The 24,114-nt window shown below is 42.8% G+C and overlaps 1 protein-coding gene across 1 annotated transcript; it reads right to left on the minus strand.

The window, feature by feature from the left end:
• Positions 1–6,683: 6,683 nt before the first annotated feature.
• On the minus strand, positions 6,684–8,685 carry MAP1LC3C (microtubule associated protein 1 light chain 3 gamma). The gene is made up of 4 exons (XM_075146541.1): positions 8,615–8,685; positions 8,476–8,531; positions 8,233–8,339; positions 6,684–7,222 (listed from the first exon to the last, which is right to left on the minus strand). Exons 1-4 carry the CDS (start codon positions 8,670–8,672, stop codon positions 7,012–7,014), a joined length of 432 nt encoding a protein of 143 aa, XP_075002642.1. The 5' UTR covers positions 8,673–8,685; the 3' UTR covers positions 6,684–7,011.
• Positions 8,686–24,114: the final 15,429 nt, after the last annotated feature.

A 24,114-nucleotide genomic window follows, 5' to 3' on the forward strand; every position in this document is an offset into this window, starting at 1 on the left:
AGAAAGGAAAGGTAGGCTGAGGGTCTAGTTTGGGAGCTGGGTTCAAGCCCCTTTAGCCACAGACCTCCGCTGCCACTCTGGGCTTTACCTACAAAGGCCCTAGCTTCTAGCTGCAGAAAGTTAATTTTCTGTGCTAGGTCCATGGAGACAGGAGCTACTGGGGGTGCACAGTGTGGAGTGTGGGGCTCAGCCTCTTCAAGGAGAAAAGGGAATCATAGCAGGATCTCCCCACTCTTTATCCATTGAGTTATAAAGGATGCTCCTCTGTGAAGCACAGAGGTTGACAGTAATCTTGCTCAACTTGCCTAATGGGCCAGCTGCCTTGGATGTCAGAGCCAAAGGAAACCTGCCTTTAAGGTCCTGACATGGCCTAGCCTGCAGACCCATATCATCTTCAAGATCTACCTATCCCAGTAGCAGTTCCCCCCTCTGTTTCTTGTAACATCCCCCTTCTGCACCAACCCCTTCCTGGAAATTGTCACCTGTCAGCAGTCTGCCACTGGATGAGCTCGTGTGAGGCATCCTCTTCCTTCCATGGCAAAATCAGCTGGATGAGCTGGGGCACGAAATTGAGCTGCTACATTAACCTACCTTGTTGTGCCTGTAGCAAAAATAGTTCACACCGATGAGTAAGGCTAAAACACACAGCTGTTCTTCAGCTGATTCAAGAAGGGATGTGACACCTTTTCTGTCTCAACCAGATTCACTGGAAGGGGGGAGCTACCTAAATAGGAGTAACGGCCTCAGCCATCCCATTTAAACTGCTGCTCCAGACCTGACAGCCTGAGAGAGACCGAGCCATAGCCAAATTTTGTGGCTCCAACATAGACTGAATTACAATAACAGAACAGCTGTGGATTCTCATACGAGTTTGTTTCATGGCAACTAAGGGCATATTATTTATAGTTTTCAGCCATCTTGGAATCTGTACCCAGGTTCTGCACAGAAGGCCTGGTCTCTTTCCAAATAAAGAATGGGAACAAAAGTCAGCAAGCATGAGGATGGCTGGGAAGAGCTGAGGGTTAAACCAAATCCAGCTGCCTCCTAGGAAAATGCAGTATTTCTCCTGAGGCCTCTCTTGACAGTTTCGACGGGTTTGTAACAGAGCCAATATAGTTTTGAATAGCAAAATTATCTTCATAACCCCTGCAAAGCTTGAGTTACCCCAACAGTCTAGACGGCACAGATGTGTCTGCACTAAGCTGGTGATCTTGCCCTCACCTGTAGCACAGCAGCTGTTTTTCCTATTGATGCGATGGCTCTTTTATTTTGTTGATGGCTAATGCATCAAGCTGCTGGAAAATGAGTTACTCTTCCTCAGCCAGTCAGCATTCAAATATGCAGCTCATATCACTATCTGACTCTCAATTTTTGACCACAGATGCAGCATTTTAGGGCAGGAGGGTCAGACAGAGACCCTACTCATATCCATCACTTGACATTAAGTTTTAAGTTCTCAGAGTAAGGGCCAAGTCGCCTTGTGAAGCAGTGCCAGCACCAAGAATAGAATTTCTGTACTTGCCATGTCTTCCTTTCAGCACCCTCCTGTGTGGTTTTTTCCATCGACAGAGTTCGCTTTTTATTCAGGAAAAGGCTACATCCACCCTCCATCTGTGAGCATGTGTGTGCGTGTTTTCTTTCTCATAACTTCTCTTTGTGAGCTAATGCCTTAGTGAGGTCACACTGAGGCTCAGGCTTTCCAGTCAGTCACAGGCAGGCTTGTGAAGAATACATGGCTGCAGCTGCTTTGGGTGGAAGCACTGATACGCATGCTTAACCCCCTGCCTGACTCTGTCCCCTTTCCTCACCCACTGGTTGGCTGACCTAAAGATTTCCCTGCAAATCCATCTGGCAGGCCATAAAGTCTTGGCTCTGTTCTTGAGAATGGGAAATCAGCTTTAGGTCTACCAGGGATGTCTTGATCAACGACAGATGAACTTGGTTCTTGTTGCATCATCTCAAGGACTGTGCAATCAATAGCATTCTCACCTTTCCGACATATAAGGGGCTTGGGCTGAAGGTCTGGTTGGGATCCAGACCATGCTGTTATACACAGAAATAAAGTGAAGCTGGGGTCTTGGAGCGTTTGCAAAAATAAACACCATCGGCCAAGCCCACCCCGCAACAAATCATAAGCAGCCTCATAAAGGCCCTTTACTGTCCCTGCCGGACACGACCTAAGTGTTGAGTGGCCTGAGCAGCCCCTCCTCAGTTCCTGCCTGCCTGCTCTGGAAACTCCATGTGCACCCGGCCAGGCGCACTCCCTCCCTCCCAAGGGTCTGCCACTGGCGGGGCAAGGGACAGTACTGCTTTTCAAACTGGCATCAATACTTGCTATATGTTCTTCAAAACCTACCTCGGCTACGCTGCTACAGTTGTGTGCCATAGGAACATTATGGTCACAAGAGAGGCATCAGGTGGAAAACAAGAGGCAGGGAGTGATATGATTATGACTTTCTGGAGGGGAGCCTTAAGGCTCAGCCACGTTCAGTAAAATCACATTCATGTTCCTCTAAACTAGGGTCAGACTTATTTATTATAGAACCTAACTGCCTTTGCATGTTGTGGACTGTATAGGAACAAGTAGCACATACCTAAGAAACTTGAGCTCTTGAGACGCAACCTCAAAACATCAGGGGGAAAAAAGTGGGTACAGCTACCATTACAAAGCATCTTAAGAAAGCTAAAGAAACTAAGCACATACCTATAGGCAGAACTTTTTTTTTTTTTTTGCACTAAAACTTGACAGGGTGATTCAAAACTATGAAAAGAATGGGATATTTTAAAATTCAGGAGAGTTGTCTAGAAGTCTTTCTGGAACAGTGATGCTTAAGGGAAGTGTGTGTACCATTAGAAGTTTTGTACATAGGTTGTACTGTAACATATATGAAATTGCATTTCTCAATCACCTTGCAGGGATTCTTGGAAGTTTTCCACCGAAACCCTCCCTCTCTCTCCCTCCACTTCATAGTCTATAAGTTAAAAACCAGCGTTCTAAAAATAGTTTCTCTCCTGGTTAGGTCTTTTGGTTTTCTCCCCATAATTTCTATAGGGGCTTCCTTGAAAGGGGAATACAGCAGTGCAATTTGATGCTGAAGGTTATATTCTGTCCTATTATTTCATTTGACCTTCTTAATTTACTGTATCTTACATAAACAAAACAAAAAACTTCATTTGCAGAGGAGGATACAGTCTGTCATTTAGTGTGTTTAACAGTGTATCTTTTTTTAACATTTTTACCCTGAAGCTACCACCATCTGGAAGCAGTTAGCACAGGAAAACAAAAAGCCCATCTAAGTTCACTAGACTTGTTGCCTGCAGTACTTGAGCGAGAAGATTAGTATCCCCATTCATTCATTTATTTATTTAACCCACACACAATGTTAAGTAATTTTTAAATCCAAACAGTTTGGAAAGCTCCTGCTGTTGCTTATGTGCTAAAGCCCAAGCTGAGGTTATCATGTTTGCCTTGCAGCAACAAATGACAATTTGCACTCCATAAAGCATTGTACACAGTTTGTAGCTGTGTTTGTAGATGGCTGTAGGACATCAGCCATGGCAAGGAAAGCAGAGACAGCTGAATCTGTAGTTTTAGCAGGCACAGAAAAGAATTGGTTTCTACCCACTTGAAATTCAAACGCATTGGTAAGACTTCCCCCCCGGCCCCCGCCCCAAACCCAAGAGCCTATGGGTGGTTTTTTGCATTGCTACTGTGTTCTTCTCCAGTTGCCCTTACGAGCACGCAGTGCACGCAGCCCACAGCATGTGCCTCAGGAGTGAAGTTTGCTCAGGTCTTTTGAAAAGAAGAAAACTATCCTGTTCCCAGAGCAGTCACTGTGCAGGCACACATTACAGACATAAATGGTGTGTTTCATTAAAATATCATTTTTGTGCAGCAAGGTTGCAGCCTCTGATTTTAGCTGCTTTTGTATTTCCCTTTTCCCTTTTAATAACTGCAGCAGTATCTGTGGTTATTAACATTAGAACTTTTTTAGTACGTTAGTGAAGTTATAAAAAACAGAGCTTAATGCTTTTTTCCTGTGTGATTCCACTTGGCTATGTTAAAGTCACAACTCTCCCAAATAAAAAGTATTATTTTACACAATACTCAAAAAAAAAAAAACACACCTCAACAGCAAGGGCAATTTCAGCCCTCATCCCACACTTACATTCAGTGTCCTTTCAGTTTGATTGGTTTTATATTTGAAGATAGGACACAGTGTTTGATCTTACAGAGAGCCGAGTGCTGTGGACCCAATCTAAGAAGTTACTTCAGCAGAGCATGTACATACATAAGTGCTTTGAAGCCAGAGCACCGACCACCTTCCAGGATTTAGTTGGTTGTCTATGGCAGAAAAAGAAGTATCCTCAGAATGTTTTCTTTTCTCTGGTGGATATTTTGGATAAAAGTCCATATTGTACTTCAGAAGTGAAGATACTTTTACAAACAAGTGGCATCTCTGTCTTCCCTTTTTACGTTGGAAAGAAATATAAAATTTACTTACCTCAGTATGGTGTCCTTCATTGCAATAAATATGTAGCCATCTCTGATCAATCAGTATTTGCAAACATTAGCTCTTCAAACAGCAGCTACATTTGAAGCAGCTGCAGTTATCTCAGTTGCTTATGTCAGTCAGAGCAAAGCTTTTCTGTTTGCTTCTTTTCTAATCCTTGTTCCTTGCACTTAGAGAGACAATAGGTTGAATCCAAAGCTTCTAGTCACACCAAAGCAACTCCACCAGTAGGATAACTGATTTATTTGGGCATCTAACTCCTAGTTTATTATTTTAAGATGTTTTGAAAACTGTCTTTGATGGTTAATCCCATCTGCTTTAACACCTGGTAGAAGGGCAAGTCTCTTACTATTACCCAATGATGAAGCTTTCCCAGCTCACAGGAATTCTCTCTAGGTTCAGCAGGCCAGTTTAAACAGGTTTATAATGGTGCTCTTTACCTGCAGCTGACCTTCTCCTTTGTGTAACTTTTTTGGCTGGATCTGTGACTCAGCCTGTTAGACACCATAGCCTAATGTCAATAAGTGCTGGAGGGATCAACACTTACACTTCAGCCACTACATTACAAACCAAAGTAAGTTGGCTGTCAGACATAAAATCGCTCCAGCCAAGAATCTGTAGTGCTTTTCTCTTCGTGTACCAAGTATCACACAAGACAGGAAGACAAACAGAGGAGCCAATGAAGCAAAATATTAGCCCAGCTCTTAGACTGGCAAGAGGGCTTGAACATAGCAAGACTTCCCCTTGCTCCCCCCACCCCACGGTTCCCACAGCTGTTCAACATTGCTGTGTGGTGCTCCTGCCAAACAGGTGTCTCTGCCTCCCTGAGGGCTGGTAACAAATGACTATTTGAGCTCAGTTTGTGCAATGGAAACTGTTTCCATTACAAGCATAAGTGAAATCTATCCAAGCAACAGATTCTGGGATCCCAAAGCCCACATGTTTTCATAACCTATACTGACATAGCCTTAGCCTTTCCACCAAGTCAGGCAGGTCAATGATTTCTTTGTTCCTTAGCTCATGAAACATGAATGGGCAAACACCACCTTCACTAAGGCAGGTACTTCTCTAAACTCCCTGATTTAGAGGCTTGAACCCAGGCCTGCTCAGAGCTTTAAGTTCAAGAGATAATTAGTGCAAGAGAACCACTGCAAAAAGCTTACACACACATTCCTTCCTTATGCATAATTTAAATACTGTCAACACTTCTTTATTTGCAGTCTAGTAATTCTTACATTAATCATTCTGCAAATCAGTTTGGTACTGAACAGAATTGCATCATATTGTAACAATTTGACCATCCTAAGCTGAGGCTGCCAGGGGTTGATTAATTAACTGCACACTGTGACAGGTTTTTAAATGACCTGTGTTTTAAGTTGATTATGCACAATCAGAACATTTACAACTTCCCAATACATTCCTCACATATGAGAAGACCAGGAAAGCTAGCTTGAGCTACACTTCAGACTAAGCTTCATGTCAAGTGTTCCTTTAAGACAGGTTTAGGAACCAAGTGTGTGTGTTAGATGAACCAGCATCTCACTACATAACAGTTTTGACATTTTCTAGAGACATTGGTATACCTCTTAATCACAAGGTACATCACATAGCTCTATCCGTTCTTGAAAGAAGGCTCACTGAAGTCCTGCAGGGGAACTGGCAAGCAGGTGCCTGTAGGGGATGGGTATGACTGTCTATCTACAGAGACCAGACTGGCAGAATTCAGTAGTAAGAACAGACTCTTAAACACTTGATTAAACTACAGTTCAAGTCATGCTATCTGCATTTAGGTTATGCAGACTAGCAATCAGTTTTCCTTATTTAAACAAGTAGTTATCTATATCATAGATACTCAGTGTTTTCTGTAACAGCTGACAGTAGTTTATCCAGGTGTTAAACTTAACACTGCATTTGAACCCTGCTCTAGCACTAATACAGTCTGCTTAATCTTGCAGCTCAGATATCTAGCTTAATGAACCATTCATAGGTATGGTTTTGCTCTTGTGTGACCAGACTTATGCTTTGTTACTCCATTCAAAAATTCAGAGTAGCTGTGCAAGCAATGCTACATTTAAGAGTCATTGAGCTCAAATTCCCAGAATTATTCTAGGATTTTCTCCTAGACAGACTTTTACAGTCTTTCCCCAGATTAAAACTAACATTCAACTCAATACTTAAAAACTTCTTTATTTTGCTCTTAGACTTAGGCTTTAAGGACACCTTAAAAATCAGTTACATAACAAAGATTGATATTGCAAAAAAGTGGAGGTGCAGTTCCAAAAAACCCCATAGTGTCTTCAAATATAAAAATATATATCCAAATTATTATCTGGGAAAAGTGTACCACCATTTCTGCCTTAAGCTGGTCCTGCCAGCTTTTGGGTCATAACTCCCCACTACAGAGCTCAAGAGCTCAGATTGGAAGGAGCATCTCCGAGGTTCATGTCACAGGCACGATTCACAGCAAACTGCTTCACTGCAGCACATGGACCTAACCTTAAGTTTTCTGAAGGCATTCCATAGTTTTCTCTTGAGCAGTGGGTAAAAAGCATCCAAACATCTCCTGGGAAGCATATGTCATATACACAAAGCCATCTTCATCTTTGTAGTCCCTGTACACTTCCGCCATTGTCAAGGACATACTGGCTAGGCTTTTGTTGTTCACCAGCAGGTAGAAAGCTTGTGTGGCAGTTAGAGCCATCCTGCTTCTAATTGAAGAAGGGAGGAGAAATAGAGGATTAAGCATTAGCAAGTTTAAGAAGGTTTCAACTTTAATCTATGAAATACATTAAGCAGAGCAGTTGCATGAGCTATGTACAAGAAATGCTGTGTAAAGTCATTATGTGGTTTAACGTCTTCATCAGCAGGAAGTTAACTGTACGCTTGGAAGCTGAAAGGCTTGTGCTCTGAGGAAAGGCTTACATTGTTAGACCATGAGTGCTACTGAGCCTGGCCTTTGAGTACCCCATTACCAGAGAGAAGTGCCGAGTAGAAACCAAAAGCTTCTGCAGTGCAGCTGTAGGAAAGGATTCCAGCATGGTCCGTTACACTTATTTTAAAGTCTACCTTCAGAAGAAGAGTCCTTCTCAGAGACATTACATATGAGGATCAGGACATTACAAGTTGTCCAAGAGCCAAAAGCATCTTTTACAGAAGTTAACATCTAGAACGATCTCTTCCATACTTTAAAGAGTGTGCTGGAAAGCACATAGCTTTCATACTTTGTCAGAGAACATCACTAAATACTTTGGGAGACTTCTTCCCTGTAGTGTTTTATAAAGAACAGTTTAAAAGCACATTTCATGCCACTTACACTTAAGAGTTGCTTTGAACTTCAGCACATTTAGCAAGGTGCAGTAAGAGAGCAAGGCAGTTAGAGCTACAGAACAGAACCACAGAGCCCCAGTACCAAGTTCATCAAACAAGAAGAAAGCAGAACAGGAGTCCAATACAACCTTTACTCGCTACAGTTAGGGGGAAGGGAGAAGACTTTTATGAATCCAAAAACCATAGACCACATTTTTCCCCAAATGCACCTGAGAAAACATATGTTGATTTTCTTGAAACACTGGCAAGAGAGGAAAGCCATTACTAATACCTTCATTCTCCTCCCCACCACAGAAAGCAAGATGTCCCAGCACAGCACTAGAAGATACCTGCTTAGAGAAGAACAGCAAGCCCCAGCTGCAGCACAGACCCACAGGTGCTTGCTACCTACCTGATGATGGTTATGAACTGTGTCATCGTCAGCTCCTCGGGAACAAGAAACTTGGTTTTGTCCAAGAGAGGAAGGTATTTCTCTTTATGGTATCTCTCAACAATTACCTGTTTTAATTAGAGTCACACTTAGCAAAACCTAAAACACTCAGGTCCCTTCCCCCCCCCAACACTTTAGCGAGAGGTTCCCAGCATTTCTTTTTAAACAGCAGCAATAACCTCCAATAACAAAGCAGGGATTTACCGGGATTTTTGTTGGGAACTTCGCCCTGATTCCTGCTACTTCTTCCAGCCGGGTGGCTGCGCGGGAGAGAGGAGAAGCGTTACGCGTGCGCGCAGCCCGCCGCCGCCGTGCAGCCCCTCCGCGCACCCGCCGCCCCTACCGAAACTCTTCCTCAGCTTGAACGGCCTGGCCGCCTGCGCCCCGGGCACCGCCTGCATCCTCCCTCCGCCGCGCTCCCGCCGCTGCTCCCGCCCCCGCGCCGCGCTTCTTATGGGCCTGGCGCAGGCCCCGCCCGCCCCGGCGCGCCGTGCCCGGTGCGGCGGGCAGAGCCCGCCCCGCTCGGCAGCTCCCCGGCGGTCTTGCCTCCCCCCTCCCCTCCCCTCCCCGCCCGCCCGCCGCCAGCGAGGCGCAGGGCGAGCGTGGAATGTGCCGCTGGTGAGCCTGCCCCGCGAGCCTCTCCCAGCAGCATCCTTTCTGCTCTTCGCTTTCTCTGATATGTATTGCCCCAACTGCGAGACCCTTTGCATACGGGACCATGTAATACGTTGTGAGGGGTCTTTGACTACCCCACGGGGCGGTTGAAGGGTGCAGCTCAAGGCTGGACTGTCTCCATCTGTCTTCCCTTTCCCGATGGCCAGTCCAGACGCTCAGTTACCTTCTTCGTATTTACAAACTGCTTTCAAACTATTTCTTTGGTTTTAGAAAAAAAAACCCTGACATTTTTCATATCCTCAGGCTACCAGATTGCTTATTTTCTGAATGACTTGGGAGGTGAGTTTTAACCCTGTTTTTGTCTCTAAGGCATGGTCGTGATTTTAAGGGTTTCCAAGCAGGCTTCAGGTCCATCTATTTGCCAAACATGAAACAGATTCCCTGCCTTTTACTTCAGCTATCAAGATGGCTTCGCAGCCAGACATGGCTCAGCAAAGAGTAAAGTTAACTCAAAGCTGGTTGTTGTGTATATAAGTCATCTTAGTGGATGGCTGGAACTGATCCCCATTACTCATTTGCTTTGCTTATGCCGTTAAAATATAGTCCTTTTTTTTTCATTTTATTTGATCTACCAGGCTAAGGGCAACTGGAAGTCTCTAAGCTTTATGAGTTACCGTTTATGAGTTATGGGTTTGGCTGCTTTTTCAAGGCAAAATCAATGACTGCCACCTAAGATCATTTTGAAAAGGAACATCTTTCTTACAGTGTGTGTGTGCACTATGTATGCATATGTCATGATTTTCAACCAGCCTTTCCAGAACACAGTTTCCAGTGACTGAAGTCCTTAGTGCTGCTGAGCTGTCCTTTTCTCTTGATTTGGAAGTGATGAGCTTTAGTCACAGCACAAGCTCCCCCATGTGGCACTACGAATTTAATTACTCAGAGAAGACAAGATTTTTGCTTTGAGGAGTTCATGAGCAAAAGCTCTGAACTTGGAGAGAGGACTCGAGCCTACGCTGGAATGGTTTGGATACAGCTCCTCCTCATGACCAGACCTCTGCAGGTAAGCTCAGGGGTTTGCTTACAGAGCTGGGTCTAACTTCAGCTCTTTTGAGTAGAGGTAGGGTGACAGACTGGGGAAGCGTGAGCAGAGGAGGACGTGTGCCACAGAACTGGCACAATGCCATAACTCAGTCTGGTGATACACGTATTTAAGAACATGAAGGAACAGAAGAATAACTAGAAGGGTAAAGAAACAGCATAGACCTACATATAGCACAGCAATAACGCCTGTGGGAAGTGGAAGGATGTGTGAAGATCACAGAGTGTGTCTTTGGAGTTGTGGTCACTGTGGGGCTTCCCAAGCTGTTTAGGAAGTGGACCAGTTTTTCCACACACCCGTGCTGGTTTCTGCCCAGTAGATCCAGTAGAAAGATCTGTGATCCACTGTGTGCAGACAAGAGGGAACCTGCCACACCACGGCTCTGCTTTCTGTGTCACCTCTCACTGCATACAAAGTATGAAAGCGTGGCTCCGTACAGACGTCAGCGGCCCAGCTTCCAGAGAGAGGTGATTTCTTTTCGTAACCATAAGCTTCTAGAGCAGCTGCAAGTAAGAAAAACGAATACCTGATAAGAAGGGGAGCCAAACAAGAAGAATTCCCTGGTGATCAGTGAACCTGATTATCAGTTACAGCTCTAGACGCGTGAGAGCTAAGAGTAAGCACAGACCCAGGCTGGCTTTAGTTAACATGTGCTAACGAATAACGTAATGTGTTTCACTATCCGCAAGCAGAGGGAATGGGAGGTCTAGTGTGTGACTACATGGCACATGCACTCGCTCTTGCATTGAAATACCCCGTTTCAGACCCAAATGTGAAATTTATTCCTTCTTCTCTCCTTTCTCTTGTAAGTTTTTCTTGCATGCACATAATTAATGAACTGTTAGAGCAATTTTATGTAGAGAATGGAGTACTCAGGAGACCCTACTGAAACAGAAAGAGAAGGACCAAAGGGAATCGTTACTCTATTTTTACCTGCTTGAATGTCCAAAGACTACACTCATAGGGGTCCTGTAAGTCCCTGAACATTAATGCACAAGCTTGGAGTTGTATATTTCATCTAGTCCAGTTTCTTTGCTACGTTCATAGCCTCTCCCGAAGTCCCAGGTTTGCAGCTGTGTAACTGAATTCTGATACAGCCGTTGTGTCTATACTGAAGTGATCCCAGCTTCGTGGACCTAATCCACAGAGTCTGGCTCAAATGAAGTTAGCATAAAGCAGCAAGGAAACAACATGTCCTTCACATTGGCCTATTCCACCTGAAGACAACAAAAAAATGGTCTCATAGCCTCAAGGTGTTTTAGTCAGGGAATTATTTTCCCCATACAGGAGGGTGCAGGGTGTCCAAACTTTGAGGATACTGTAGAGTTTTAGTTTCAGAGGAAATGAGGGAGCTCCTGTGAAAGACAGAATTACAGCATGTGAAGAGAATCTGAAATAAGCTGGTAGGAACTTTTTGGGAAAGAACAAACTGTTTTGTCCCAGAATATGGCTGAAGTCTGAATACGTAACGCTGTTGCAGGGGAGAAGCGAGTCAGCTAATGACTGAGTAAATGACTGAGGGCTTTTGCTTCCTGACCAGGTGACGGGGTGCTTCTTTCATAGAGTTTCTAGCATATGTGAGTTGTCTATCCTAAAATTTGGATGCTTGCCTGCCAATTCATTTTACGCTTTCAGGAGTTTTCACTACTTACCTTGTTCTTGCACTTTTTCATCCCAATTTCCTGCATTTTTTGGGAGTTGGGTAGGGAAGTAGGGGGAGAGTGATGAATGGGCTCTAATGTGAGGCCTTTTTTTTAGACTGTTCTGCTTCATTCATGCTCATGTTGCTCAGAAAAAGGTCTTTATTGGTGTTAGAAAAAAGGCCTGAAGAGTTAAAAAAAGTACATTTCCTCAAATTGTTATTGTTTTGTAATTATTCGTCATTCAAATCATATAGGTCTGTGTGGATATGCAAGCCTCCCTGTGCTAAGCAAAATATAAGCAGCTCAGGAAAAAAAAGCCTGCTCTGAAGAACTTGAAATCTGAATTTCCCAGACAAGATAAAATGAGGTAGAAATAATTACGGTAGCTGCAAAAATCCAAGATGCAAAGAATGTGTGCAACATTTTGAACACAATTTCATGAGGAAGGCTATGGTACAAATGATAACTGGTTCCACATTTTTGGAGCACAAAGGTATTGAGTTGAACACAGGACCACCTGCCTCTTACAGAATTTAAAAAAAAAAATAAAAGGCAAATAAAAATCAATATTTTATATGTGATTGTATTTAAAAACGATACAATCCCTGACCAGCTGCCTTTACATAGCTGAATGCTGCATGCTAAAATCACACTTCCAAAGCTTTCCAGTAACTGCTGCAAGAAGAAAAATGAGATTTAAAGTACAGAGTGCTTCAGCAGAGAGGGACAAGTTGCTTCCGAAAGGGTCTAGCCCTGACACGTCACAAAGACAGGATAACACCATAACATTAACCTGTCAGGTGTGGCTGTGTAGGTACATCCAGTTGCCAACTAGTGGATCTGTAACTTAGTATTTCCTTAGAAAGAAACGCTAAACACCTCTTTGAATGGTGAATTCTCCTCGAGCTTTGTGAATTCTCCTCGAGCTTTGTGAATTCTCCTCTGTTCTTTCCTGCTCTGAAGCAGAAGTTTTGAGTTACACTACCATAGCATGTATGAAAGTTTGAATGACATTATCTGTGAACTGCTATGGCTTGGGTTGGTTATAACAAGCTCTGTGACAACAACAACAAAAAGGTGTAAAAGACACTGAGGTTTTTGCATCAGTGTATTAGAGTCTCTTCCTCCCCTCCGCAAGTGCTTTTGAACACTCAGATGTGTCGCAAGGCACAATGACATACTCAAAAGCAGTGCTTCAAGTGCTGTGGGACGAACAGCACTGTTTTCAGATGGATCTGTGAGCTATTGTGGAGCTGAGGATCAAGAGCTGCCTACGTTAACCAGAGGACTGAGATGCTCTGATCAGACTGCTCGAGTAGCATGTGTGAGCGCTATGAGGCTCTAGCCAAGATTTGCCTGTTGTAGGAAGCACACAGCTAAAATCCGGTAACTGCACTGCGTTCTGCCTTCAGAAGCCTCCCCGGTGCTCTCTGGTGCTCCCGTACCGTCATGGTTAAAAGCCCTGTGAGGTTTAAGGAATAGGAGTGACCAGAGGGCTCCGACTCCTGAGCTTGGGGAATTTAAGCCGTGGTAGTTTAAAACTAACCCCCTGGCTGCCGGCCCCTCCTCGTAGCTGGAAGCTGCCTCCCCAGCAGGTGCAGCTTGTGCCAGCGCCCGAGAGCTGATCCCCTGCTTGGTTAATGCGCAGTACAGCGGCCAAGAGCAGGCGAGGCTTCAGCGCCCGTCCACGCCTGCCACTCCTGCCACCAGGCCAGTAACATCCAGCACACCGGCAGGCTGAGGGCAGCGACGTTTTCAATTACCAAAGCTTTATCTGCCAGAGCTCAGGAGGCAGGGCTTCCAGCCTGAAGCCAGACTGAAGCTTGTTAGTCAGTTCTGCCAAGCTAGCTGAACAGTGTGACGCCTAATAAAGGCAAACCCAAGGGTCAGACTCAGTCAAGAGAAACACTCAACAAATGTAAAAATGTGAACGGCATTAGAAGTGATTCACGTTCCAGTGGAAGAGATTCGCTCCACTGTTACATGGTGAAAAGCACTCTAGTATGCCATAAACTGAGATTAGCTTTTCTTCCTAAGTCAGTATGCAGGTGCTACTGAGTTAATTCCAGAGTAGCAAAACTTGGATGACAAACGGGGCTTTGCTCTGGCTATAAATTCCATCCAGCATTTAATAATCCTGAACACAAGCAGATATGTAAGCAAGGGAGGCTGAGGGATTAAGTGCGGAAGGCTCAAACCAGTTATGTGTAGACTAACAATTTAAATATGAATGATACAGCGCTAGAGGGACTGAGATTTATTTATTTAAGCAGCCTAACTGAATAGGAAGAGAAACTGCAGCATGATGTTCTAGGGAAAAAATGTGACTTGGCAAAATGAAGGCTTATTTTTTGCACTGAGAAAGCCTATGAAGTTCTAAAGTATTATGCATAGTTATCTTAAATATGTGGTTTCATGAGAATTGTCTATAAGTGAAAATAAAATAGTCAAGAGGGGTTTGAAAAAGCCCTCAAGCAGGCAGACTCAGCCAGCCAATTTAATGGGTTTTAAAAGAGCCATCCTGAATATTTGCACGCTCCCTGAACATGGCTAGTCACAGATAGGGAATCCTTTGCCTCCTTCTTCCCTTCCGCAACTCGGAACCTGCCTATTTCTCCTCCTGTGACACAGAAGCAAACCCACACTCGTGGGTAAGCCTGAAGTAATTGTGTGCCAGCAACTAACTTTCTGAATTCATAAGTCTTTATACCAAAAAGCTAGCTGGAGTATTCTTATGTTTTAGGGGACACTTAGTCCTGTATCTCAGATTTATGGTCCAAACTCATTTGTTAATAAGACCCAGATCACAAACCCTCTCAAAACGCTAAGATAAGTTTAAAAGTCACCAGTGGCAGTTCTGGTTTGGTTGGCCAGTGTTTATATGTACTTTTGGTTCTTTTTCTTTGTCTCCTGATTTTATATTGAAGCTAGATCATATCTCTGATGGCTTTTTGGTGTAGCCACAAGGATTAGAAATGAGTTCTGTTACTTTTAAATGAGAGACTATGTGACTATTTTGCACCAGAGCTTGGGCTTCTGAGCTTAAAATGTCTCTTCTGCAAATGAAACTTCAGTTAGACACATTTCATCTCTTCTCTCTTTCTTACCTTTAACTGTCCTGCTGGTGTTCAGCTCATTTCTTTACTGGGTTGTAGTCATCATTAGGTTAAAATGCTGCTGTCCGTGGTGCACATAATGCATATGCAAAAGTAGCATCCTAGAGTTGGCAAAATTCAAAGGGTATTTTATTGTGACAGAGTAGTTTCTTTATGCTAGTTTTTGGGTTCAAGTGCACTAATCATGCTTTTCTTGAGTGCTCAATCTGCCACTTAAAGATTTTGAGACCTCTCCCAGCACTAATTCGTTAAATTTTCAACCATATTGAGAGAGCTGGGCAGGCTGAGGTATAGTGAGGTATCCTCAGTAGTTTTTAAGTTGTTCCACATGGTAAGTGCTTCTGTTTTAGCATTTTAAATTTGAGAAGAATTTGAGACCTGGGTTCTCAGTAATTTTCTGCAAGTGTTGCTCAAATTGGAGATTCTAACTAGATGTAAAAAAAAATCAGTGACTCTTTTTGGGTCAGAAGTTTATGCCAGAACTAAGCTAGCATAAGCTGGCAAACTGTTGGTCAAGGTCCCTGCAAGTACATCTTTGATTGCTGCTATACCGGCAGTTCACCAGCTTTCTGTCCCACAGGGGCAGAGCTCAAAATCTAGAAAGATGCTAAAAATGGAAAAACATAATTCGATCCTCCTTTCCCACCATCTGCTCTCTTGTTATTAGTGCTAAGAAACAATGTATTATGTTTTCTGTCTACAGAAGAAACAGACGTGATGTTGTTCTTGCTAGCCAATTTCCTTGGTCATCTTTTTGAGAAACCGAAGAAATGTTCCCCTGTGTGGACAAGACACTTAGTTTTTCTTTGAGGTATAATGCTTCGGTTAATGGATTTCCCTTTGTAAAATATCATAACCTTCTGTAGTCATGGCTGCTTTACAGCTAGCAATAATTGAATAATGCCGTTCAGAGTTTCTTGATAACAAGGTCCTTTTGTGGGGTCGGGCCTGGTTAATGAGTGCTGTTGCTGAATCATTGGCATTTTTAGGAGAGTGTGCATATTTGCTCATTATAAGAGACTGCTCGTACTTCACATGCGTGTCAGCAACAGTTAATGCAAAGGCATGATAAAAAGGGAAAAACTCCAAATTTGACTCTGATTAGAATGTACTGAGCATCTGTTTGAATAAATCTGATTTTTTGGACGTCTATTATGGGTTGGAATTCTAGGAACACGACTCCCTTCTTCTGTTAATGTGTCTGCTGTTTGATTTGGTAGCACATTTGCATTCTGTCTTGCTGGTTTTAGTAGTGTTCCTACTATGAGTATGGATCTCAGCGCTTGTGCCTTGGTGAGAGGGAACAGCATCCCATGCTCTGCAAAAATGGATTTAAAAGTTACTCTTTGTCCATATATGATGATAATCTTGTTTGAAGAGGTTTTCCTTTCACATAGGGTTTTAAAGCATTTTCTCCAGTATGGCTGAGCTGTTTTCAGTTGGGATGTCAGTGGCTTTATGTCCAGCCTGTTCCTGGCCTCCCTGTTGAGTCTGCCAAGAATGTGTCAGATGGTGCCAAAAGTAACTATTGGGTTTTGGTTTGTAGATGCTGGAAACTGGTTTCTATTTTAACCTCCAGAAAGGGTGTTATAACTGACAGAGAGCAGAGGATTTTAAAAATATCTTTAGCATGTCCCTATGAAGCTGGCAGCTTTGTTGTCGTCTTGCTGGAATGCCTGACAGAAGAGTCAAGAGAGTCCAGGGTCAAAAGCATGCCTCACCAGGAGAGCAATGCACGGAGTTTCCAAGAGTGGCTGGGACCCTTGGATACTCCCTTTTCAGGTGCATGTTAAAGAGGCCTAATCCCTACCGGGTAATTGCTCTGCACTTAATGAAAATCTGGACTCTTAAGGTGCCCACATTACGTACTCCGAAACTCAGGACTCTCAGGACTTGAAGTCCCTTTTAAATGCTTTCAGCAGAAATGTCTAAGGCTTAGACAGGTCAAAACCCCAAAACTATAGAAAAAAAACATAAAGGAAAGATTGAGTTCCTGCTCTACAAATTCAAGACTGTCGCTTTGCCTTAGAAATTCTTTTTAAGGGAATTTTGTAAGATGTTAGGAAAAATGCCAAAATTAATGGATGTAAGAGAGAGGGATGTTGCTTAGCTATTTTAGAAGAGGGACCCCTAGATAACTATTCCCAGTGCCTCTACTGAATTGCGTGATCTTAAACAAGTCCTGGAACCGTGGCCAAGCCCCTGAGCCATATCATATACTTAGCTGCATAACGAATGTGTTGCAGAGCTCAGTTAATACTCACGTGCCACGAACAAAGTTCTGTAAAAATGCCAGGAATTTATTGAATGTGAAAATGCTGACAATTGCTTTGGACTGATATGGGATTACTGCAAATCATAGCCCAAATGTGTACATTAGCAGATATTTAAAATCGTCTACTTCAGGAGTCTAACTGGAGATGACTAAGTCCAGAGTCCAGTCTTCTCAGGTTCTATATATGGTCAACGGAGAGAGAGAGATAAACTCTTGCAGAGGGTCCATTCAGTGTCAGTGCTCAGAACTGTCTTCTGCATGAGTCCTTCCCTTTACGTTGGCCACACTGAGTGCTTGATTTGAGTACCTGAAGTAGGTACTGTGAATATTCTCCAAAATGCTCAGCCTCATAAGAGTGGGCTTGAGTTCTGCTCTAGTTCTCTTTCAGACAAATTTCCTTTGCCCAGTAACACTAGGTTTGCTCAGTTCCTTAGTGCTATCAAGTGAAATTGTCACAATAGGTTATAGCAATGTAATCCAGCCTATCTATTTTGCATCTTTAACCTGAGTTTTAGTTAAAACTGTTATACAGAGTGTGCCTGTATAGCTTAGAGAAAAAAAAATACAGCCTTGCTGCTAACTATCTATGGGAAATGGATTTATAATGAAGTACTGAGGAATAGTTTGTGTAAGATACAGGTGGGATGGGAGACACTTGACAGAGGTCAGGCTGGAGAACCTGAAAGTGCAAAACACTGGCTTGTTGCACAATTCTAGGCTTTAGTTTGTGTGACTAACATGTATGCAGTGGATAAGCCCATTCCTCCCAACCTTTGCAGTACTGTGGTTGCAGTGGCCAATCTTTGCAAAGGGATGAATTATTCTTAAACCACAAATGAAATATATTGCACGAGGGGGCTGTTGACTATGCAAAACGTGCCATTGTCTTGCCTTTTGTTTTCTTGAGCAGACCTTGCTGCTTTGGAAAGCAGGCGGCTTTCATCACCTATTTGCTTTCAGGTTCCCTATGCTCTTTCAAACAGTATGCTTGAAAAGCAATGCAATGCTAGTTTCACAGTGTAGTGGACAAGCGCTGAAGGCAGGAATAGATATACAATTGTTACTGTTGGTGACTGCGGCCATGCTGCGGCTGCCAGCAACAGAGAATGGCCTTTGCCCAGACACCCCTGTGATTGTAAGGGGAGACTCTCCGAAGAATAAGAATCCTGCATAAGAAATATTAATCAAGAGGATTTTTTCCATTTTTTAAATGAAAGATGAAGTAAAGCAGATCTGAGACCTGGTGAGAGTCCCACCCTATATAAACGCATAGATAAATGGCATAGATGTGATAGATGGCAGTTGTGGAGTATTGAATGGCTCTTGTTGGTAACCTCAGGAAGCTCATACTTAAGGATCAAATGACTCACAGAATTGGTATCAGGCTGTTCTGTACTAGGTTCCTGATAGGGATCTTGCTTATTGTTCGTATCTCATATCAATTTGTCTGTGATGAAGACTGTTGAAACAAATGCATAGGATAGTGCCACTTTAGTTTCTACTGTGCAGTCTCCCCTGATTAGCATCATTTTTGATAGAGAGGGCAAGCACCAAGTTTAAATCTTCCTCTAGTTTTAAAGAGGACCTCTCAAACACAAGTTTGAACAACAGTTAGAAAATAGTGGTCCTTCACAGTAGACAACCTTACCCTAAATTTCAAGAGGGGACCGCTAGAGGTGCCTGCTAGTGGTTGTGGACAAGCATTAGATCTGTGGAGTCTTCTGGCAAATGTAAATCCTCTCCCCTCACATGCACACCTGGCTGTTTGCACCAGCATGATGGATGTTTTATGCTGCTACCTAAAAGACTCGTAGTCTCTTGGGCTCACTAGCCAGAGGTGTTAATCTTTAAAACTGGCTCTGCTTGCAGGCTGTGCTTTTCCCTTCAAACCAAACAGCTCCATGAAGGCTGTGATCAGACTCTAGGAGGACATACTCAACTTTTAGAAAGAAAAAGGAAGAGTTGTCCTCCTTATTCTGTTAAATATTTCATCAGGTGCTTCTCTACATTATAGTATTCTCTCCTGCAAATAGCTTTACCTTTTCCTTTAGTTCTTCATACACTGGCTTACATTTATTTGTGTGAGTATCATGATACACTGAATTATGTTGAATATTATATTCCTGAAATACAACTACTGAACTGTATTTACATATATCTTTAAGAGCTTATTGGGAAACAAGTTAGCTTTGTAACAGCTGAGGCATTCATTTGCATCATCTTTTTACTGTGGACAATCAAAACAAATGAGTCAGACTCACTCTTGCTAATCGTCCCTGTCCCTTATGTAGAATTGGCTCCATGCAACTGTTAAGTGCAAAAGCTGAAAAGAAATGTTTTATTAACATAAGAACACTTCTGGCCTTTGAAATTTCAGTGTCCTCAGTGAACTCAGTTAAAAAATTCTGTTCTTGTATTTTCTTTATTGTAAGGTGAGATGCTGTAATCACATCAGACACTGCAGTTTTTTGTATATACTGGTATATATAAATGTATATTAGTATATATAATTCTGAGTATATACTTATACACACAGAGACATGTATACATGTATGTTATTTCTTCTTTTTCACCGAAGGTTTGTAGTCAGATATACACAGTGGATTAAATAAGTTGCTATGGATGTAAATGATGATACTAAATGATTAAACAGCCCAGCTGTCTGTGGTCAAATGCAGCACCTCACCAAACACTTCTCCAAAATAAAAATCCTCCCAAGGAATGATTTATAATTTAGACCTGTAAAAAGGTTTCCTGGATAGCATGTTTCCCATGTGTAATGTGGTTTGAAATCTATTTTCTGATCCAACTTTTTGCAGTTGTCTCTGAAATGGGCTTGGTGATGGATGGTGGCAAACTGCCTAAAGATGACTAGATATTTTGCCTCTCTAACATATGTCTCCAGAGTGGTGAGTTAGTGTCTAGCATCATGTTAATGTCACAAAGTAAAGGAAATGGGGTGAGAGAGTCACTAATCAAAAATTACTTGAGCCGGACTCACAGAAGAAGAGCTAGGGAGCCAATTGCCCAGCCTGGATCCTCTTCTTCCATGAAGCCTTAAATCTCTTCTCAGAAGACATCTTGATCAAACAGAACAACCTTTGAGATTTTTTTTTTTCCTAAACAGGAGCAGAATCAAAATATGTTGAAAGCTTTGATGAAAACAGACATGTGTTGAGAAAATCAAAATGTCAGGGTGGGTCAGAGTGAGACAGATCATCAGTGTGGTGATGAGACTCTTGGTCTAGGATGTAGAAGGTGCTGGAGCAAGCCTCTGCTTAGAGGAACAAAACCAGAAGGTTTTCATCCTTTATTATTTTTAGTGTCTCTTTTTCAGAGCCTCAGTGTCCTGTGCATAGTTAAGTCCCACTCATCAGGATATAGATAGGTGAAACATCCTCTCCTCTCTCATGCGAACACAACCACCAATGCAGTGCAGTTTGGTAACTCCCGGTGAAAATATTCTTACCATTAAACTCTGTGGAGCTGGGCATCTTGCCACTTTCATGTGGCTCTTTTTTTTTTAGTTTCCCATAACTGAAAGTACAGGTAACTAACCTGGGCCAGTCCCAGCCTGCTGTCTGTGAGCTGGCTATAGCATTTGGGGACTATGCAGTGATCATTATAAAATCATACTTTTTCTACCAATGGAGAATTACTCCAGGAAAGGTTTGCCTTGTGTGAAGGCTCAACTCTGAGACTCTGGATTAATTTCCTAGCTTTGCTGCAACCTTCCTGGGTACCTTCGTAGGCTCTTTCTCTTCTGGTGGGATTTTCAACCTATCTATAGGAGAGAGGTGCCAAATTCCTCATTTGGACTTTGTGCAGTGATTAGCACAGTACTACTTTGTCCTCATTTGGAATATGCTTGATATCTTGAAATCCAGAGAGAAAGAAGTAGATACTATTACTTACTATGCTTAGAATTGGGGATATCCTATGAATATTCTCTACAGAAAACTGATTTTGGGAAGGCTATTTCTCCATTAAAAAACAGAATTGTACACTGTGACTTGTGCATGTACTTCTACATTATGGACCAGGTAATTTTTGTCAGATTGCTTTGAATAATGGATAAATTCAAGGAGACTGAAATCTGTTCAGACACTTAGTAAAGATGCAAGAGCAAAATTCATCAAGTTAAAGGTTTACAATGCATTGCTTTTTGTGTTTCAACCCGATGTTTCATTTACATCCCTGGCGGTCAGAGGGTCTTCCACTCTGATGTGAGAACTGTGTGAATCGCACACACCAGTGATGCTCCTGGCTGACCTACGGTCAATTCACTGCAGATGGCAGGTTCGTGTCTCTCTCTCTCCTCTCCCTCAGGTGTGTTGCCGGTGGCAGCAGCAGCCTTCATGCAGCAAGGCCTGAGTCTCAGTCCAGCCGCCCTATTCTGTTTCTAGTTGCAGCCAATATAAATGGCCATAGGTAGCTAGTATAAATGCACTGTATTTAAACTACGCATCCACTACCGACCAAAGTTGAGAACAGACCATGGGGCTAAATGGACCTTTGGTCTGACCCAACCTTTTTTGTCCTAAAATTACTGAAATGTCTAAGGAAGAATATAAGAACATGAAATGATGCTTGTCCATCCTCTGCCGTTTGAAGTGCAATAATTTTCCAAACTGGGGATAGTACTAAATACCCTCAGATGTACTTTCTTCCACGAATCTGTCCAGTAGCCTTTTGAATTCATGGTGGTATAAACTTAAGTATCTGAACAACACGCTAGCAATGATTCCTACAAGTTAGCCACGCGCTGTGTGAGGAATGACCTCTATTTGTTTATTCTGAACCTTCTGGCTGTTAGTAGTTTCATCCAACGATCCTCTGTTCTGGTACTGAAGGAAAGGACAATCATCCCCTGTTCACCAGTCTGACATACCACTCATTGTTATAAACGCTCCTGCAGTGTGAAAACAAAACACTGATTTTATTTTTAGGTATAACAGATTAAAACCAATATTTTCTACCTTGGATGATCAAATGAAGCAACAAGAAGTGGCCTGCCTTTTCACAGCATGCCCTGCTATTCTGCAGCTTCCAGATAAGACTGTTAATTTAAGTACAAGGTATTGTCTCTATTTTCTAAATTTGAGTGCCCAAGTTAAAAGATTTTTGTGGACTTTTTGATTGGCCTTTCAGGGTTATTTAAAAAAAAAAGGGGCTTGGGGTTTCCATAACATTAGCAGCGCTGACTCAGACACACAAGGAGCACACCTGCAGAGGGAGAAGGTGTAGTTTTTAATATAATCTGTTTTCTCACTATAACCACACTGTGACAGACTGGAATGAAAACTCTAAAACTTCAGTCAGCCTCTGGCTCTGTGCAGAAAGTCTTGCCCTGTCAAACCTACAGAGGACATTTGTTTGTTTGCCTGATAGGCAGAAGACCATTTGGAGGCTGGGAGCTTATTCACCGTGGTCATTGCAGCTCCGGAAAGATATGAACAAAATGCGAATGTGCTCCAGACTGATTTGGGCTCCAAACATGCCATGAGTAATATTTTTTTTCTCCCAGCTGACAGTAGAAAGTAGAGCTGTAAAATGTCTGCCTAGCAGAGGATTATATGGAGGTCTTTAAGAAACATAGCACAAAGCAATTTTTGCACAATACACCACGTCAGATGCAAGTTGAAACAATCCAGGATGAATATGCTGCAGTCTAAAGTTCAGGCATGGTTTATTTAGGATAACTGCCCAGCAGGGTAGTTGTCCCTTTCCAGGAAAGGGACACTGGAAAGTCCAAAAACACTAGAAGTATCATCTTGCAATATTTCTGAGTACCTCTATCAAGATAATGAACACCTTCAATTTTCCCCAGCTTCATTTCTGTCTTAGGAGAAGTCAGCAATCTGCAGGACCTCATTCTCATACTAAAGGGTAATATTCTTACCACAGAGCAGCTGGACTGCTAATTAAACAAAAAAATCCTTTACACCTCCAAAAATATTATAGCTGAATAACCACCTGTTAGAGAATTATATATTTTGATCATGATTTTAAGGGGGGGGTATTATTTGTATTTTCTTCTTGGTTGCATCAGCTGAGTGCTAGAGAGCCCTCTTGTGCTGGGCGCTATACACACACTGTACAGACGGAGCATCTTGCCGTAAAAAGTCTCCAGCCTGAGCAGTGGAGAAGACACTTGTGTTTGCAAGGCGGCAAAAGAAACAGTAAGGTGTCTCTGGGCAGTATGAGGGACGGGGCTTTTGGAGTGCAGCCAGCTGAAGCTCAGCCACTCTCTCTAGACATCACACTTGAAGAGAGACCAGAAAAAGGTTCCTGATACTCAGGTATGTTATGGATGTTTCCATAAATTGAAACTTTAATTCCCATTCTTGTTAGTGCTATTGCGACTGCACGACACGTGGTCCTGTATCCACCGTCTTTCTCCTTCGTGTTGTGAAAACTGGTGCCTTAGACAGAGCTTCCAGATGAAGAGATTAGGTCTAAAGTTTTCTCATGGAACAAATTTTATTTGATAGATTCCATGTTTTAAAGACTAAAATTTCTTGCACTCTGAACTTTTGCTGAATGTCCAGAGTCCTGAGGTAACCCCATCTCCCTCTCCACAGACGTCTGCCCACAGCCGTCCCCTGGGAGACTGGCCAGGGAGTCAGGGAGTCTGGGAAGCCCCAGCCTTCAGTGACACTGATACCTGGCTTTGCTCTTGGTATCAGGATGGAGGCAGCTTAGCTGAGCTGTTCCAGCGTCTGAGCAACTTCCTGCTGACTGGAGGACTGGGAAGAAAAAAAGATTTCGTCTGGTTCAAACTGAAACCGAATTCTGAAAAAGATCAAGTTTCCTGTTAGCAGGAAACCCCCTTTCCTGGCTGTCCTCAGTTCTAACCTGAATCCTTGGATACTCTCATCTGAACTCAGGATGCCTGTGCTTCTTGACTTCTGTAGTTTCAGTACGCAAAGGAGATGTATAAAGACAGTTGATTATAATGATTGATGCTAATGAGAAGTGCAGAAGGGAATTATCTGCATTTAAATCACTAATGTGTCTCCTAACGCTGTTTCTCTCTAAATTACTGGGAAAGTCAGACTAGATTTTAACAGATGGTGCTATATAGTTCCA

Source organism: Calonectris borealis, chromosome 3 (genome assembly GCF_964195595.1).
Source record: "Calonectris borealis chromosome 3, bCalBor7.hap1.2, whole genome shotgun sequence".
NCBI classification, from domain to species: Eukaryota; Metazoa; Chordata; class Aves; order Procellariiformes; family Procellariidae; genus Calonectris; species Calonectris borealis.

Bases quoted from the DNA above. Each gene is read 5' to 3' on its own strand.
- MAP1LC3C (XM_075146541.1), bottom strand. From the start codon at position 8,672: ATGCAGGCGGTGCCCGGGGCGCAGGCGGCCAGGCCGTTCAAGCTGAGG. The intron at 8,532-8,614 runs GTAGGGGCGGCG...TCTCCCGCGCAG, and splicing joins CAAGCTGAGGAAGAGTTTCG to CCACCCGGCTGGAAGAAGTA. The intron at 7,223-8,232 runs GTAGGTAGCAAG...TTCTTCAATTAG, and splicing joins CAGTTCATAACCATCATCAG to AAGCAGGATGGCTCTAACTG.